Here is a 19068-nt window from a genome sequence, read left to right as displayed (position 1 = left end):
CAAACCATTAGACTGGCAAGCACGAGTTCAGACCCACACCATTCCAATAAGTCCTAATATTAAACGCAAACCAAAGAATCAAAGCATATGAACAGTAATAAAAAAGATACTAGGTTTCCACTACTCCCCTCTACCCTGGGAAGCCGGCATCGCAAACCCCTCCTGGAGGTTCTACCCAAATTGGAAACAGGTTTAAAAGCAGGAAGCCCAGGAAGCAGCGGCAGGAAAGACACTCCGTGCAGAGCCTGTTCTTGCTGCGTTTCTTGAGGCCAGGGATGTTCATCATTGATTGATTTCCAGCCTTCTGTTAGGACTGGCTGCCAGAAAATACCTACCAGTCTGGCATCTTCTTCATTTCTGCAAACACCCTCAAGTGCTTATGGTTGGGAAAGTCAATTTGCTACAAACTCTGCATTTTTCTTTCTAAAAGTTTAGTTTGCATTGGAGTACAGTATTCACCAGTATGGGAAACAACTCGGTGCAAAAGCCCCACGGGAACCACAAACCACCTGGACACAACTTGTGCAAAGTCACTTAGCTTCTTTAAGCTTCTGTTTCCTTATCTGTAACAATTATTATATTCAGAAGTTATTTTTTTAAAATTAAGTTTCTTGAGGTATAATTTACATTCAATAAAATTCACTCTTTTAAAGTATTCAGTTTGATGTGTTTTCAGAAATGTATATAACTACCGTCACAAGCAAAATATATAATTTTCATTACCTCTCCTAAAATCCCCTTCTGGTCCTCTGTAGTCAATCGCCTCTCACCATCTCCATCTATTTTTTGTCCCTGTAAGTTTTGACTCTTCTAGAATGTCTTATAAATGGGATCATGTACTGTATGTAGCCCTTTGTGTCTGGCTTCAAATGCACAATGCTTTTGAGCTTCATTCGTGTTGTTTTCTATCTTTATATCTCATTGCTTTTTACTGTTGAATAGCGTTCCATAATTTATCGATTCAGCAGTTCATGGATATTTGGATTGTTTCCACTTTTTTTCACATTTCTGAATAAAGCTATTATGAACATTCATGTCCAAATCTTGGTGTGTTCAAGTTTTTGTTTGAAAAAGTTCATCTTTTTTTCTTTGCCATATATGACAGATGTCCAAACTCTTTGTTTCTCTTGGATAGACACCTAGGAGTAGAATTGCTGGGTCATATGGTAAGTGTATATTTTGGCTATACAATTTTGCATTGCAACCAATACTGTACAAGAGTTCTAGTTGCTTACTACGTCCTTATTACTATTAGTCTTTTTAACCTTAGCATACTAGTGAATGTGTGGTTTTAATTTACTTTTCTCAAATGACTAATAATGATGAGTATCTTTTCATGGGTTTATTTGCTATCCATACATTTGTTTGTATGTTTGTTTGAATCATTGGTTCATTTGTAAAACTGAGCTGTTTGTCATCTTATTGAATTTTCAGAGCTCTTTATATATTCAAAATACAACTCACTTATCAGATATATGTTTTATAAATATTTTCTCCCAGTTTTTGTGGCTTGTCTTTTAGTAACCTCAACAATGTCTTTGAAAAAATTTGTAATTTTGGTGAAGTTCAATATTTCAATTTTTCTTTATGATTTGTGTTTTCATGCCCTATTTGAGAAGTCATTGCTTAATCTAGAGTGTATTAATCAGTGTTCTCCAAAGAAACATACATATACACACACACACACACACACACACATATATATATCTCCCCTCACTTAAAGTCATCGATAAGTTCTTAGAAACTGTGACTTTAAACGAAATGAAGCAATTTTTTTTCTCATCAACCTTATAACCAAACTACGTTGAATGAAACATTATTTGAGGACCTATTTACTATATGTTGTTTTGCCTAAAGTTGCAGTTTCCAAGAACCTGACAATGATGTTAAATGAGAACTTAATGTGTGTGTGTATATATAGGGGAGGGAAGGAGGGAAGGGGGGGGAGAGAGAGAGAGAAATTAATTAATTAATTGACTCAAGGAACTGGCTCACAAAATTGTAAAGGCTTGGCAAGTCCAAAGCCTACAGGGTAGACGGCAGGCTAGAATCCCAGGGAAGAGCTGCAGTGTGAGCCCGAAGGCAGTCTGCTGGCGGAATTCCTTCTTGCTCAAGGAAGGTCAGTCCTTTTTATTTGAAGGCCTTCAACAGATTGGATGAGGCCTACTCACATTATGGGGGGTGTAATCTGCTTTACTCACAGTCTACTGATTTAAATATTAATCTCATCTAAAAACTACCTTTACAGAAACGTCTAGAATGTTTGACCAAACATTTGAGTACTGTAGCCAAGTTGACACATAAAATTAACCATCACAGAGGATCATGAAGATTTTATCCTGTTTTCTTCTAGAATTTTCATAGTTTTAGTTTCTCCATTTAGGTCTGTGATCTATTTTAATATATATGTGGTACAAAGTAATGGTTAAGGTTTATTTTGCATACAGATGTCCAATTGTTCCGGCACCATTTGCTAAAAAGACAATGTTCTTTTCCCATTGAATTGCCTTGGTACCTTTGTCAAAAATCAATTGACCACATCTGTGTAATTCTGTTTCTGGATTCCCTATTCTGTTCCTTTGATCTATTTGTCTGTCTTTACACCAATACCACCCTGTCTTAATAGCTTTATAATAAGTCTAAAAATCAAGAAGCAAAAGTCCTCCAACTTTGTTCTTCAACATTGCTTTAGCTATTCTAGGTCTACTTGCATTTTCATAAATTTCGAATCAGGTTCTCAACTTCTACCAAAAAAAGCTGATAGTTTTCATTTATTAAATGCTGGACATTGAGCTAAACACTTTACTTGTCATCTCATTTAGTCTTCACGGCAACCGGCATAGGTGGGATTATCCCCATTTTTCAGATGAGGACACTGAATGGCCTTGTGTCCTCCGCTCAGGACTCCCTGCCTGGTGCTCAGACTCAGCTCTCAGGCCATAAGATGGTCACTGCTGCATCCTCAGAATCTCCTCACCATGGCTACCACCTTTGACACTTAGTATGTGCTAAGCACTATTCTAGTTTGCATATAGTGGTTCAGTTAGTGCTTAAACAACCTAATGAGGTAGCTACTATTATTAAATCCTTCATTTTAGAGGTGACAATATGATGCACAGAGAGATTAAGTAACGTCCCCAAGATCACAGAGCTGGTAAACAGCACTGGCATTTGAACCCAGGGCAGTCTGGTTCTACATTCGTGTTCGTACCCTCTACATTACACTGACTTCCATCAGGAAATCCTGCACTTGCTACGAAACTCTGGGAATGGTATGCATGAGGCAAGGACAGGGGAGGAGGAGCAGGAAGGGGGCCCGGTGACTGTGGAGGTGCTGTAAATACTGGTAAGTATCCCACGCGTGGGTCTCAGAGCCAGACAAAGCAGGTTCTCCCCCAGGTCTACTACCTACCTGTCATTTGGTCACGGTCAAGTCACTTTCTGCCTGGCACCTCCCTTTCCTCGTTGGCACTGCAGAGATCAGAGTGCCAGCTTCTCAGAGCTGTTCTGAGGATTTCAAGCAGATACTATACACGAAGCACCTGGCCCAGTGCCGGTGCAGGCACTCAATACAAATTTAAACTTGATTTTATCTTTGGCAAGTTACAAAATTAACATATGCTTAGTTTAATAAGTGAAACAATACAATGGAAAAACCTATAAAAGCAAAGCTAATCATCTTCCCTGCTGGGTAGCCAACATTAGCAGTCTCGTGTGTTCCACGTGGTTCTCTTGGCTCACATAAATACAAGCACACCTTTGCAGAGAAGTAGATTTGTTTTTTCTTTTAACCAGAATAGATCATACTGTACCTATCACTTGCTATTATCCTTTTTAATTTTATCAAAGGCAAACTGACTGCTGATCTATCGGGCATTATTCTAAAGGCTTTCTAACCCCTCCCAACTCCGTGTGGCATGTACTATTATCCCTGCTCTACAGATGTGACACCAGGAAATGTGAGCTCAAACAACTTGTAGAGTCCACACTGCTGCAACTGGACCAAGGATCCAAACCCCGGCTGTCAGCCTCAAAGCTGGCACCTCCTACCTCCATGCTATGTTCCTTCCTGTTGCATATCTACTTACTCCTTTTTATAATCACGTGGATTTTGGATCACCCGCCATGCTACTTTTGACAGTGAAAAGACACAAATCCCCACACTGTGGCGCTTTCTTTCTTTAAGACGCCCTCCATCAGGCTGGGAGCCCTAACCGGAACCTCGGCGCCCTCTCCCCTCTCCCCGCGCTCGCGTTGCTACTCCTGCGCTTTCTGCAGAGAGCTCAGGGCTGGCTCTCTATGAACACGCTCCTGGAGGCCGTGGTTTGTACTCCTTAATCATCTAAATCCCCACTTCAGTACTCAGGGGTAGGGGTAGGAATCAAACAGATTTGATAAACATTAATTTTATGAATGAAACTACGTTTGTTTTTTTTTTAACCAAAGTTGTTATCAAATAACCTTTGTCTGGTTACTGTTGGAGAAAACAAAAACTGCAGTGAAACATCCCAAGGACCAGTCCTAACAGTTTTAGAGAAAGATACTCTGCCTGAGGATTTCTAGAGGCTTCCAATTCTAACTCTATGGTCAATACTTAGCATTAAGAAGCAAAACAAAGGGTTTATCCAGGTGACATTGAGGCAACAAAACTAAGCTCTATGTGAAAATATTTAACTAAGATATAAGGGAACTGGGGAGAGAATATGTTCATTTATAAAACCAAGGCTTTCTTGCAAAGAAAAAAAATCTCATTTTTTCTGTTTTAATATCATACATCTTAAGCAGTGTCAGTGGGGTCAACTAAAAGGCACAAAGTCAAGAGCAAAAATCAGGAGCAGGACAAGCCGCACTGGGGCACTGGGAGGAGTACAAATGGCTGGCTGTCAAGGACCCAAAAGGGGAAAGGGTGGCTTTGGGCTTCTGCGGGAGGGGCTGCCGTCCACCCACAAAGAGGCCGTGGGACGCGCGCCGGGCACCGGAGGGGCAGGTTCCCACCTGGACATTTAGGGTGGAAGCGCCTGTGGATCATGCATGGCAAGGTGGCCTGAGGGCAGCTGGACATGGGGCCAGAACACAGGGCCGGGCAGAGAGGGAGACATGGTGGCCAGCCTAGAGCTGGCAAAGCCGAGGTGGCTGTCCAGAGGGGAGCAGACGAGCGCTGAAGGCCCCGGGGACAGTCAGCTTTAGAGGCAGGAAGAGCAAAAGGAGATGGAGAAGGCACCTTGGGGAGGAAAACCAGGAGGCAGCGCCAAGGGGAGCTGTGAGCAGAGGAGCACAGGCAACGACCTCACATTCTAGCCTGTACCACCAATGGGATGTAAGCTCCACCAAGGGCCAAGGCTTTTCTTATTCTGTATTGTTCACTGGTACAAAGCAGATGATCAAAAAATATCAGCCGGATGAGGGAAGGAACAGGTGACCTTGGTGAGAACAGTGGCAGAAAAGTGAGGGAGTCAAGCGCCAAACCACTGGGAGACCCCGAGTTGTTATCTCTAACATCCAGGCAATTTGCTCCAGGGATATGTCGGGTTTTGCAAGATACCTGGCGCATCTGTCAGATGACCTGTTCCAACTGAAAATGTGTTGGTCAATACAATGAGATATAATTGGTCTCAATACAAAAGTTGTACAAATGGAAAAATCATAGTTCTCGGTGAGCCTTTCTCTTAAAACATGAGTTTTAAATTCTTACATATAGGCTGGGCACCGTGACTTGTGCCTGTAATCCTAGCACTTCGGAAGGCTGAGGAGGGAGAATTGCTTGAGGCCACGAGTTCGAGACCAGTCTGAGCATGAGACCCCCATCTCTACAAAAAAAAAAAAAAAAAGAAAGAAAAAGAAAAATTAGCCCATTGTGGTGGTGCACATCTGTAATCCCAACTACTCGGGAGGCTGAGGCAGGAGGATCACTGGTGCCCAGGAGTTGGGGGTTGCAGTGAGCTATGATGATGCCACTACACTCTAGCCTGGGTGACAGAGCAAGACCCTGTCGCAGAAAAAAAAAAAAAAAAAATCCTTACATGTAGTTCCTATAGCAATGCCCAGCTCCCAACCCCACTGTTCTGAACACTTGTCCTGTGCATGGCAACCTCACCCCTATCCCTACTTGGTGGATAAAGTATTGGAACCATCCCCTATCAGCTGCTAAGTAAAATTCCCATGAGGACAGAAGAGACTCCCTTTGTCTATAACAGAGAGGATATCTGCATGGGAGCCAGGAGATCCTGGTTCTGGTCTCAGCTCTGGCATGTCCTAGCTTGTACAAGTCCCTTTCCTGCTATAACTGCTACTTCTTCTCAGTTCTAAAAGAAAATTATTTATATACATATACCTTACAGGGTTTTAGGGATGAGCAACATATATGTCACAATGACTTGGAAAGTATAAAATGTTATGTACATGTACAATCCCATTATTGGGACATTGCTCTATTAAAGTACCTGGGCATATGAGTTCCCAGACAATAGACATTTGCAGATTATATCTACTGTGTGTAACATGCCAAGGAAAATACTCTAATAAGCAGCCTGCAGGAAGTTCACAGTCCAAAGTTATAAACCACATAGTGGAAACACGGTGGTTAAGAGCAAGGACTCTGGAACCAGATGGCCTGGGTTTGAGTCTCAGTTCTGACACTTTCTAACTGAAATTTAGGGTGAGTTACCATACCACTCCTTGCCTCAGTTTCCTCATCTGTAAAATGAGGGTCATATAGTCATGAGGTTTAAAAGATTTAATTATTGTAGCGCTCAGTACCCGATACCTGGCAATCACTATCAAAGTGTAAGAAATTTACAAGCAATAACATTATTCCCCTCATTCAGCACACATTGGGGCCTATGATGTGAGTACTGAGTACTGTGCCAGGCACTGGAAGGGTTAAAAAAATACCCAATATTCTGTGCCCACTTAAGTGTGTGAAGGTGTGTGAAGAAACTGAGACTCCCCAAGTGAAGACATTTGCGTTACCACTGGTTCCGAGCCAGGGGTCACTTTGTCCCCCAGGGGGATGTTTGGTAATGTCTAGAGACAGTTTTGGTTGTCACAACCCAGGACAAGGGAGTACACTACTGGAATCTACTGGTAGAAGCCAGAGGTGCTGCTGAACGTCCTACAATGCACAGGACAGCCCTCACAACAAAGAGTCATCTGGCCCACAGTGTCCATGGCGCTGAGGTTGAGAAACCCTGGCTACATATTAACAAGCAGTTAATAAGCAGTGGAGCATGTGCCTCTACCAAGGCCTTTGGATCCCAAATCTGGTGCTTTTCTGCTGTGTCAAGAGCAGAGAAACGTAAGAGAGAAACCATGAGCCAGGTCAGAGTGATGACGTGGCGGGGAGTTCTGAGCACCCACAGTGTGCAGTGAAGGGCACAGGGTGCACAGAGAACAAGGTAATACCAGGTGAGAGACAAGCAAGTTCCATGCAGGGTGCCACACTCTGGGTGGACTTCACATTGGTGGTAGCTCCTGAGCAGAGTTTCAGATAGGCAGGTCTTCACGGGGCAAAGTGAATGCCAAAGGCCTTTCAGGAGGCAGCTGCAAGGAAGACTCTATAGGCTGAGTTTTCCAATAGCAACACCGTAATCACAAAGATCACAAGTCATTGCCTTCAAAGTCCTAAGGCAAAATAATTCTCTGCCTAGGTTTCTATACCAATTTGTCAACTAACTAAGAGGGCAGAATAAGGATTTTCAGACATGCAGACTCTCAAAAATGTATCTCCCATAATCCCTTTCTTAGGAAGGTACCAAAGAATATGCCCTACCAAAGTGAGAGGGACAGGGTTCCTGCAAACAGGGAGTCTAATGGAGGGGAGAGGTGAAACGAGTTCTCAGGAGGACTCTGTGCAGCATAACTAGACAGCAACCCAGATCGAACCAGAATAGAAGGATAATCTCCAGGAAAAGAATAAGAATGGTAAATATGTAATAGGTTTCAAATTGTACTAAGAACTGTTTTACACAGTTATTGGATAGTAGAGGAAACATTTAACAGTAAGTTTAAATCAAATTAAATAAATGAAAAATTAACTCCAGGAAAACCATTAAGCTATATAAAAAATGGAAATGTAATCATTCTTGCTCACCACTGAGCAGGATTTGTATAAATGCACTAATTATGTGTGATTATCTGATGAAAATTATGTGATATAGCCAAGACAATTTTGAAAAGAACAAAGTTGAAGGACTCACTTTCTAACTTTAAAACATGTTACAAAAGCTACAGTTAAAAAAAAACAGTGTGGTACTGGCCTAAAGACAGACTTATAGACCAACGAAACAGAATAGAAAGCCTAGAAATAAACCTGCATGTATATGGTCAAATTATCTTCAACAAAGAACCAAGACCATTCAATGGGAAAAGGACAGTCTGCTCAACAAGCAGTGCTGGGCAAGCTGATACCCTCATGCAAAAGAATGAAGACGGACTCTTACCTTACACTACATATAAAAATTAACTCAAAATGGAATAAAGACCTAAACCTAAGATCCAAAGCTATAAAGTTTTGTGAAGAAAGGGGGAAAGCTCCATGACATTGGATTTGCCAATGATTTCTTGGATATAACACCAAAAACATGGGCAACAAAAGCAAAAATAGACAAATGGGACTACAGCAAGCTTAAAAACTTTTGTACATAAAAGGATACAATCGACAGAGTAAAAAGACAACTTACAAACATGAGATACCACTACACACTGATCGGAATGGCCAAAATCCAGAACACTGACGACAGCAAATGCTGGTGAGAATGTGCACTACAGGAACTCTCATCACTGCTGATGGGAACGCACAAATGGTACAGCCACTTTGGAAAACAGTTTGGCCATTTCTTACAAAACTAAGCATACTCTTACCATATGATCCAGCAATTGAACTCCTTGGTATCTAACCATAGGAACTGAAATCTCATGTCCACCTAAAAACCTGAACATGAGTGTTTATAGCAGCTTTATTCATTGTCTTAGTTTTGCATTGCTATAAGGAAAATGCCTGAGGCTGGGTACTTTATTATATAAAGAAAACAGATTTACTTGGCTCACAGTTCTGCAGACTGTACAAGAAACATGGTGCCCGCATCTGCTTCTGGTGAGGGCTTCAAGGAGCTTCCAAATCAAGGCAGAAGGCAAAGGGGAGCAGGCATGTCACACGGCACGAGAGGGAGCATGAGAGAGAATGGGGGTGCCCATGCTTTTTTAAACAACCAGCTCTTGGCTGGGCCCGGCGGCTCACACCTGTAATCCCAGCACTTTGGGAGGCTGAGGCAGAAGGATTGCATGAGGTCAGGAGTTTGAGATCAGCCTGGGCTACAAAGGGAGACCCTGTCACTACAAAAAATAAAAAAATTAGCCAGGCATGGTGGCATGTGCCTGTAGTCCCAGCTACTTGGGAGGCGGAGGCAAGAAGATTAGCTGAGCCCAGGAGTTCAAGATTTCAGTGAGCTATGATCACACCACTGCACTCCAGCCTGGGTGACACAGAAAGACCCCTTTCTCTGAGAGAAAAAACAAAACAAAATAAAAACACAAAAAACAATTAGCTCTTGCACAAACTAATAGAGCAAGAATTCAGTCATTACTATAGGGAGGGCACCAAGCCATGCATCAGGGATCTGTCCCCATGACCCAAACACCTCCTACTCAGCCCCACCTCCAACATTGGGGCCCAAATTTCAATATGAGATCTGGAGGGAACAAATATCCAAACTATATTATTCATAATTGCCAAAAGTTGGAAGCAATCAAGATGTCCTTCAGTACGTGAATGGATAGGTTCATCAACTATAACAAAAGTACCATTCTGGTTGGGTATGTTGATAATGCGGTAAGCTATGCATGTGTGGGGACAGGGAGTATGTGTGAAATCTCTGTACCTTCCTCTCAATTTTGTTGTGAACCTTCTCCAGGAAACAGTCTTTTAAAAATGCAAACCACAGAATGGGGAAAAAAAAATATTGCAAATCATATATCTGATATGGGATTAATATCCAGAATATATACAGAACTCTTACAATTCAACAAAAAATCAAATAACCCGCTTAAATGGGCAAAGGACTTGAATAGACATTTCTCCAAAGATGATATACAAATAGCCAACAAGTATATGAAAAGGTGCTCGACATCACTAGTCATCAAAGAAATGCAAATCCAAACCATAATGAGATTATCACTTTGCACTCATTAGGAAGGTTAGTATCAAAGAAACAGAAAATAACAAGTGTTAGTAAGGATGTGGGGAAATGGGAACACCTATACACTGTTGGTAGGATTGTAAAGTGGCGCACTGCATGTAGAAGTTACTCAAAAAATTAAAAATAGAACTATGATATGATCCAGCAATTCCACTTCTGAGTATATACCCAAAAGATATGAAAGCAAGGACTCCATATCCATGTACATCCATGTCAATACAGCGTTATACACAATAGCCAAAGGTGGAAGCAACCCAACTGTCCATCAGCAGATGAATGGATAAATGTGTTATATACATAAAATGGAATATTATTCAGCTTTTTTTTTTTTAATTTTTTTTTTTTTTTTTGAGACAGTCTTGTTCTGTTGCCCTGGCTAGAGTGCCATGGTGTCACCCAAGCTCACAGCAACCTCAAACTCCTGGGCTTAAACAATCCTTCTGCCTCAGCCTCCCGAGTAGCTGGGACTACAGGCATGCACCACCATGCCTGGCTAATTTTTTTCTATACATATTTTTAGTTGTCCAGATAATTTCTTTCTATTTTTAGTAGAGACGGGGTCTCGCTCTTGCTCAGGCTGGTCTCAAACTCCTGACCTTGAGCGATCCTCCTGCCTCGGCCTCCCAGAGTACTAGGATTACAGGCTCACACCTGTATGGCCACCGCGCCCGGCCATTATTCAGCCTTAACAAGGAATAAAATTCTGCTACATGCTAAAACATGAATGAACCTTGAAAACATTATGCTAAGTGAAATAAGCCAATCACAAAAGGACAGTATGGTATGATTCCACTCACTTGAGGTACCTAGAGTAGTTGAATTCACAGAAACAGGGAGTAGAATGGTCAATGCCAAGGACTGAGAGGAGGAAACGACGAGTTAGTATTTAATAGGTATAAAGTTCCAGCTGGGGGAGATGAAAAATTTCTGGAGGCAGATGGTGGTAATGGTTGCACAATGATGTGAATGTATTTAATACCACTGAACTATACACTTAAAAATGGTTGAAGTAGTAATTTTTTTATGGATCTTTTAACACAATAAATAAATTTTAAAGATATAAAAAAGAACAAAACACAAATTAGTAAATTTGACTTCATTTAAAAAAATTAAACCGTCATAAGAAAGAATGAAATCCTACCATTTGCAACAACATGGACGGAACTGGAGAACATTATATGTGAAATAAGCCAACCACAGAAAGATAGATCTCACATGTTCTCACTCATATGTGGGAGCAAAACATTAAAACAATCCATTTCACAGAGACAGAGAACGATGGTTATCAGAGGCTAGGAAGGGTAGCAAGCAGGTGGGGGGGATACAGTGGGGATGGTTAGTGGGTACAAAAATATAGTTAGATAGAATGAACAATATTTGAAAGCACAACAAAGTGACTATAATCAACAATAAGTTAGGGTATACTTTAAAATAACTACAAGAGTAGAATTGGAATGTTCCTAACACAAAGAAATAATAAATGCCTGAAGTGATGGATACCTCAGTTACCCTGATTTGAGTAATTCACACTGTATGCCTGTATCAAAACATCACATGTACCCTATAAAGATATATAACTATTATGTACCCATAATTAAAAATTTAAAATGTAAACAAATTAAACTGATGAATCAATTAGTTGTACATGCATATTCATTAGAAATATGAAGATAAATACCAGAAAAAGAACTAGAATATTTGAAAATTGTTTCTTCAGAGGAGCAAATGGGGATGGGTCAGGGGGCAGATGTTTTTGTTAAAAGCCTTCCAGCAGTATTTGAACTAACAGTATTAAAATTCCAATGTGCATGTACTACTTTGATAAAGATAACTATAAAAAGCAACTGATGTAAAAAAGATAGACTATAACAAGCATTGGCAAGAAGGTAGAGAAATTAGAACCCTTAATACATTGCTGGGGGAAATGTAAAATGGTGCAACCACTTTGGAAAATAATTTGGTATGTTTGTTAAAACGTTAAACTTAGATTTACCATATGACCAACAATCCTGCTCCTAGGTATATACCCAAGAGAAATGAAAATGTATGTCCACATAAAAACTTGTGTACAAGTGTTCAAAATAGCATTACTCATAATGGCCCCAAACTGGAAACAACCCAAAATGTCCATTAACTGATAAAGGGATAAATAAAATATGATATATGCATACAATGGATTATTCAGCCATAAAGAGGAATGAAGTGTTGATACATGCTACAACACAGACAAACCTTGAAAGTGCCAAGTGAGAGAAGTCAGACACCAAAGACCACATACTATATAATTCTATTTATATGAAATGTCTAGAAAGGATAAATTTATAGACAAAAGTATTAATAGATTAATGGCTGCCAGGAGCTGGAGGTGGGGATGGCGAGTGACAGCTGATACGTATGAACCTTTTTATTGGGGTGATGGAAATGTTCTAAAATTAGAACTTGGTTGTTATTAGTCTGCTCAGGCCTCCAGAATAACAGATTTATTTCTCACAGTTCTGGAGGCCAGAAAGTCCAAGTTCAGGGTGCCAGCATGGTCAGGTTCTGGTCAGGGCCCTCTTCCTAGCTTGCTGATGGCCACTTTCTCACTGTGCCCTCACACGGCAGGGAGGGAGAGAGAGTGTGAGCTCTGGTGTTTCTTCTTCTACAGGCACTAATGCCTTCACCAAGGCCCTACCCCAATGAGCTCAGCTAAACCTAATTGCCTCCCAAAGGCCCTATCTCCAAATAGTATCACATTGGGCATTGGGTAGGGTTTCAATATATGAATCTGGGGGAAAAACTAGTTAGTCCACAGTAGTGGTGATGGTTGCACAACTCTGTAAGTACTCTACAAATTATTGAATTGTATAATGAAAATGGGTGAATTTTATGCATGTAAATTATACCATAATAAAGCTGCTCTTTTTGTTTATTTTTTATTTTTTTATGTTCTGTTAGAGATGTAGAATAAAGCTGCTTTTGAAAAAGTAAACAATGACGTCCATTTGTAAAAGAAAACTTGCAGACTTGTGCTAAGTACTTTAAATGTTATTGTTTTTATAACAACCCTGAAAAGTTGGTATTATTATCCCTGTTTTACAAATAAGGAAACCAAGGCTCAAAGAAGTTAAGCAACTTGCACAATTAGCAAACAAAGCAGAGTTAAAATCTGTGGGCCCTAAAACAGAGTTCACGCACCTCACCTCGCACCTTCTTCCCTGTGATTGTCTGAGCCCTGAAGAGTGCTATGGGCAGATCACACAAGGCCTGGGTTAAGGCCACCTTCAGGCTCAATTCTGGACAACCCTGTCACCATTTATGTGCAGACCACTGTTAGGCTCCATGGGCCACCTACAAGCAGCTGAAGATCTCTCCAGAGATGGGCACGGAATATAAAGACCGCATACGAGTAACTGTGAAAATGTCAGCTGGCCCATCTTTGCCACAGGGGGTCAGAAGTTAACAGACATTACTATCTGCCAATTACACTTTGTCCCTCTTCACAGCTCGCTCTGGGAAGGTCTGGAAGGTGGGCTGAGGAGCCAGACTCTGTAGGTACAAGTTGCACTCCTGCCACTCAGCAGCTGAGGGACCCTGGGCAAGTTAGTTAAGTCTTTCTGTGCCTCAGTTTCCTCATCTCCAAAGTGGGGATGAAAAGAGAACCTCTTCTAGAGGTTTGCCATTGGCGTTACTTTGGTGTAGTTAAATCTGTCATCTAACTGTGCAGAGCCTGCCTTTTCTCAGCTTTGCTACAAACAGTCTTTGGCCAGTATGGTCTCTCCTCTACCACGGTACTATCTGTGGGTGAAGGGTAAGCAGTGTCCTCCCCACATTTGCACTGACCCCCGTGAAATCAAGGCCTGCAGGGGCTGTGGTGGTCATCTGCTCCAGGCCACCAGTCACCGTGCAGATGCGGACCAGGAGACTCCGTGCTGTGAGGGGGCTGCCCTGACCACAAGCTGGTCCACGTCCCTAGGAGGCCCGTCTAACCTAACTACTGCACAAACACACTGCTCAGTAAGCTTTTGTGTCCCAACTTCTCCCAAGAGATCTCCTGTCCATTTGGTTAGAGAAATAGGTGGGAAAAGCCACACTGTGATTTGAAAGACTGTCAAATGCTAATTACAAGTTACTCCATTTGAAAAGATGGCAATGAAAGCATTCTTAATCCTCCCTCCTTCTCCCCAAACCTCCATCACTAGAAGAAAAGCCAGTTCTTTGAAAGCTTCAAACCAAACACAACAGTTCTGCGGACAATGGTTAAGAGGTAGGCTAGTTCCCAGGGAATGGCTGCAGCGGTTTTTTTTTTTTTTCTCGTTACCTTGGTAACCGCTACCTTGGCACCCTTGTTGATGAGTTGAACCACATTCTCTGTTTGGCCTTTGTACGCAGCTATGAGAAGGCGTTCAGAAAGCGCAGCGACCGCATCCTGCTGGCTCATGAATTAGGAGAGAAAGAGGTTTTCGGGAAAGCAGTCGACAAGTTCCTTCGGCTCAACACGAATCCAATGGCCTGGGCTGGCACCCGCGGGTAAAGATGCTCACAATCATCAGAAGGTGCTTTTATGACCATGCCATCTTCGGGACCTAGGGGTTACAAAACAAAGCCGCCATCAGGGCCACATGACACGCAAGGACAGGCCACACTTGTTCTCTCTGATTTTAAGGCATTCTGCCGGTTGCACATTGCAGGGGAGGAGGCTGTGGGAGGCGGGACACTGGGGAAACACTCTCTCTGCAGCAAAGCCCCTGATCAGAACTTCCAAGTGGAAGGCAACAGACTGCGCCAGCCTCCCTTCCTGCTTCCCTCCTAGGGGACGTTCCCCAGAGGAACGTGGCCAGGACTGTGAGGTTTGCCCTGCGTTTCTTTCTCCTGGGTAGCGGAGGCCTGATATAATCCCTGAAGCACAAGCTGCTTTACACACCCCCTTGCCAAGCAACTGCACCGTCTGTGTGACCAGCAAAGGCCCTGGGCCGCGTTTTGCAGGTGCACCAGGGCCAACGTGCCAGTGCCCCACAGGTTAGGCGCCCGTGGGCCACACCCCATAGAGACTCCGCCGGGGGGTGCTCTCCTTAGGGTTTTCTCCCAGCATTTACTGCAGTCTCTTCCCTCACCCTTTCTCATTGTGAATTGTGCGGTTTCCCAAATTCTAGAACAGATGGAGAGCTGGGCGCAGGCCCGGACCGACTCCCGGTCCAAACTGCTGAAACAATGCACCTCGAGGACAGCACAGATGCTAAACACTGACGGGGGGCTCTGCCAACTTAGGAGGGGCTGGTCATGTTGCTCCTCGCTAACAGGAGGAAAACAAATGGCCACAAAACCACCTACAGGACACTGAGCCCTGGCTCAGAGCAGTGGTCTGGAGGGTAGTCACTAGTGGTAAACTAAGCTCTTCTCGCCACCAAATGGCCAAAATGAGTAGAATTTTAAAGACTGTGACTCCTCCCAGTAGCCCTGGGCCACCATCAGACCAAACCAGAGCCACCGGCAATTATTTCAAAGGTGAAGGTTCTTTGGGCAAAAGAAGGAATGTTTACAGATCTAACCTGCTCCTGCTAGAACATCAAAAGAGTGAGGGCTTCTTTGTATTTTAAAAAAAATACATGTTAAAAATACCAGAATATATAAATGGACAAAAAATTATATGTCAAAGGGATACCATTCTTCAACCAAAACCCTACCACACTTTCTAATTTTGAAGGTCTGGAAGCTACAGACGTGTTTTACATCTGTTCCCAGGCATACCTACCAATCTTTCCAATCTCTAAAGATTAAGGAATTGGCCATGATATGGCTGGAAAAGGTCTGGACCACGTCTCCCATTCTAACTTGTTCACTGTGACATTCAGACAGGTCATTTAGCGCTGGGAAGCTGGGGTTAAATGCCCATCTATAAAACAGACATAAGAACGTCTCTCTCCCAGGACTGTGGTGGGAATGAAAGACAGTATTTTATTATGTAAAAGTGTGGGCCAAATGTGAATATCGTTAACTTCAGAAAGGTAATTCTTACCCCCCTATTTGTGAATTATCACATGTTCTCATTGTTCTCCATCTGTTGCCTAAAATGCAGGTAAAGAATGACAAAGAAAGAGAGAAGGAGCCCTCGAAAAACCCATCCCACTCCTGCTCACCGGGCTCATCAGAAGTGCAAAAGGCCAGGCGCGGTGGCTCACGCCTATAATCCTAGCACTTTGGGAAGCTGAGGCAGGACGGTAGCTTGAGCCCAGAAGCTCAAGACCAGCCTGGACAATAGCAAGAATCCCTCTCTACAAACAATAGAGAAAAATTAGCTGGACGTGGTGGCACTGGCCTGTAGTCCCAGCTACTCGAGAGGCTGAGGCACGCGGATGGCTGGAGCCCAGGAGTTTGAGGTTGCAGTGAGCTATGATGATGCCACTGCACTCTAGCCTGGCCAACAGCGATATCTTGTCTCCAGGGGGGAAGAAAACGTATAACAAATCAGGAGAAGGGTATGCTCCAAAGCAGAGGGACCCCCTCAGTTAGTCACGGTCAGAGATCCCTGGGATATGCCAGAAATATTCCTTCAATGAATAAGCCAATGAAAGAATAAAGTTGAGACTCAAAACCCAGAGAAATGGAGCTAGAAATGCCTTTGAAAATTCCCATGGTTGCACTGAATGACTACAGTTTGGGCTTTATGTTTCCCAGACTGTCACATTATTGGGAAATAGTTTGTTTTTATAAACACAGGATGTGTTGCTTCTGTTTATTTGGGTAATCTGTGGTACATTCAAACCAATTATACTGAGCTTTTGCTCTGTTTGCCTAAACACTACAAAATCACTCCAGGCCTAAATGGTAGGAAAATAGAGTATTAGCCAAGACTTCCTAAAAGATCTCCCCTCCCACAACTACATTCTTCCCCTTCATCTCCCCATTTGTTATCTACACACTCACCCACCCCCCGACTTATATTCCAGAACGTTTCCTAAAATGGGTATATTTGAATATCTCAAGTACAATCGCCCAGTCCAAACAAATATTATGAGAGCTAAAATTCTACTTATTCTACTCCATAGCCTGACTCCTGAGGGTAGAGATCTCTTTGCTGCAACCTCAGTACGGCCCCTCAGCGGAGGTCACAGTGCTGTCCAGCCTCCTGGCAGTGGAGGCAAGGGTCCAATCGGCCACTCCCCTCCCACCCTCCTGTCCTAAGCAACAAATTCAGCCTCTCAGATACTGTGACTAAAGCCACAGCTGCAGGCTACTGAAATAGCCTTGTTTAGACCATTACCATCGGTAAACAGCCCTTTGCAAGACCAGTCCACATTACTTTTCCTTTTTTTGTTAAAGATAGAAAAATACTACAGTGGTGAGAAAATGTTGGCCAAGAGAAATGTCATTTTAATCTTTGCGTTTCAGTTACAGCTACTTAATAATGCTCCTCACCCCCACCTCATCCTCTCCACCATGACCAATACCCCCAACAGAGCGGCCTCCAGAACGGGTCCCTGACACAGGATTTGGGATACTCCTCCATCACAGTCACACGGAAAACTGCCTCCAAGATCAGGAACAGAATCCCGGGTTTCCAGTTCCTAGTCTGTTGCTAACATCATCCCTATGTGCTTAGATAGCTCAAGCTCATTCTCAATTTTAACCCCGTGTCAGCGTCACTGCGAGGACCTCCAGCGTTCACTGCAGTTGCGTTTACACACAGGGAGGGTGGGAAGGGATAGAAGGATCGAAGGCGTCTTCTCTCCTGCTTCCTTCCTGTTTCCTCCTGCACCTTCAGCCTTGCGTGTGGGTGCAGGCTCAGTAGAGACACCACGTCTTCACCTCTCTCACGGTCACGGTCCTGAATCCTACCTCCCACCTAGAACAATTATCCCCATCCTTTGGGGTGAGAGGATATTCTGCTTCTCAGCCAATGCCTCTGAACTGACAAATCAGGCCAGGGAGAGGGGGCAGAGGGAAAGAAGGGACAGAGAAGCCCTGACAATTAATGGGGAGGGGCGGGAAATAGAGGAGAGGTAACCAGTCTGCAATCAACCAGTTAAACTTCACTGCCAACCTGTTGGCCACCCCGGCTATAGCAGCCCATTCCCTCTTTACATCGGAGCCTCCTCTTCCAAGTGGATCAGCTATATTCAAGACACTTCCCACTGCTGGCAGTGAGGAATCTCTTCTGCCCCAAGCCTATCACTCACATCCCTCTTTGTCACGACGTTCTGGAGGAAAACCTTAAATGCAAACATGCTGCCCATTCTTTAAGCAAGAAGGCTATAAATACATGAGCATAAGTGTGCAATGCAAACCCTGAATCCAGAAAGGGGTTTAGCTTCCTAAGAAAGATTCCCTCCTTCCTCCAAGCCCACTGCCCCATTTTCATTGCTCTTCAATTTGCCGCTTCTTTTGTCTCTAATCACAAATACCAGAGGGTCACAGAGCTGCTTGGTCTGTGATGTGATCTGTTTTCTTTCTACAGAAAAAGGACTACAAGGTTTGCTTTTGCTGTTTTCTTGGGGATTTACAACAAAGTCCCCTATATTTTGGAGAATTTGCCAATATCCCAAAGCCACTACATTCAGTCTCCCGACAGGCAAAATATTTAGAAGAGAGCTGCCAACAAAAGTCCCAGCCAGGCATTATGCAGAACCCACCCAGAGACGGCCCACAGGCACCCAGGAACCAGTGGTTAGGAAGCGCCATCAGCTATAACAACTAGCTTTGCTCCTACTGCTCCAAAGCCTGTGTTGAAGAGATGGTACTCACATCCGGGGGTCTGTCCTCCCTACATCGTGTTCAGTTTCTGGGTAACTGCGGTCAATTCTTTCCTGGAGAGATCATTAGCTTCCCAGGGCTGTCACTCCCAGTGGGTCTGCAGTGATTTACGTTACGATGCTCGCTGCCTTTTTCTTTTAGCCTC

The 19068-nt window shown here is 43.1% G+C and overlaps 1 protein-coding gene across 4 annotated transcripts in view; it reads right to left on the bottom strand.

Moving 5' to 3' along the window:
- Nucleotides 1-14613, bottom strand: part of ANKRD6 (ankyrin repeat domain 6) — a 60773-nt gene extending 46160 nt beyond the window's left edge. For all 4 annotated transcript variants that reach the window (XM_069488211.1, XM_069488212.1, XM_069488213.1 and 1 more), the window contains exon 1: nt 14494-14613. In XM_069488211.1, coding sequence (XP_069344312.1) covers nt 14494-14613 — 120 coding nt within the window. The remainder of the gene's footprint in view (nt 1-14493) is intronic.
- Between the last annotated feature and the right edge of the window lie 4455 nt (nt 14614-19068).

This window comes from Eulemur rufifrons, chromosome 15 (assembly GCF_041146395.1).
Source record: "Eulemur rufifrons isolate Redbay chromosome 15, OSU_ERuf_1, whole genome shotgun sequence".
Taxonomy (NCBI): Eukaryota; Metazoa; Chordata; class Mammalia; order Primates; family Lemuridae; genus Eulemur; species Eulemur rufifrons.
Note: the sequence above shows the minus strand (reverse complement) of the source record. Positions and strands in the feature narration are given on the sequence as shown.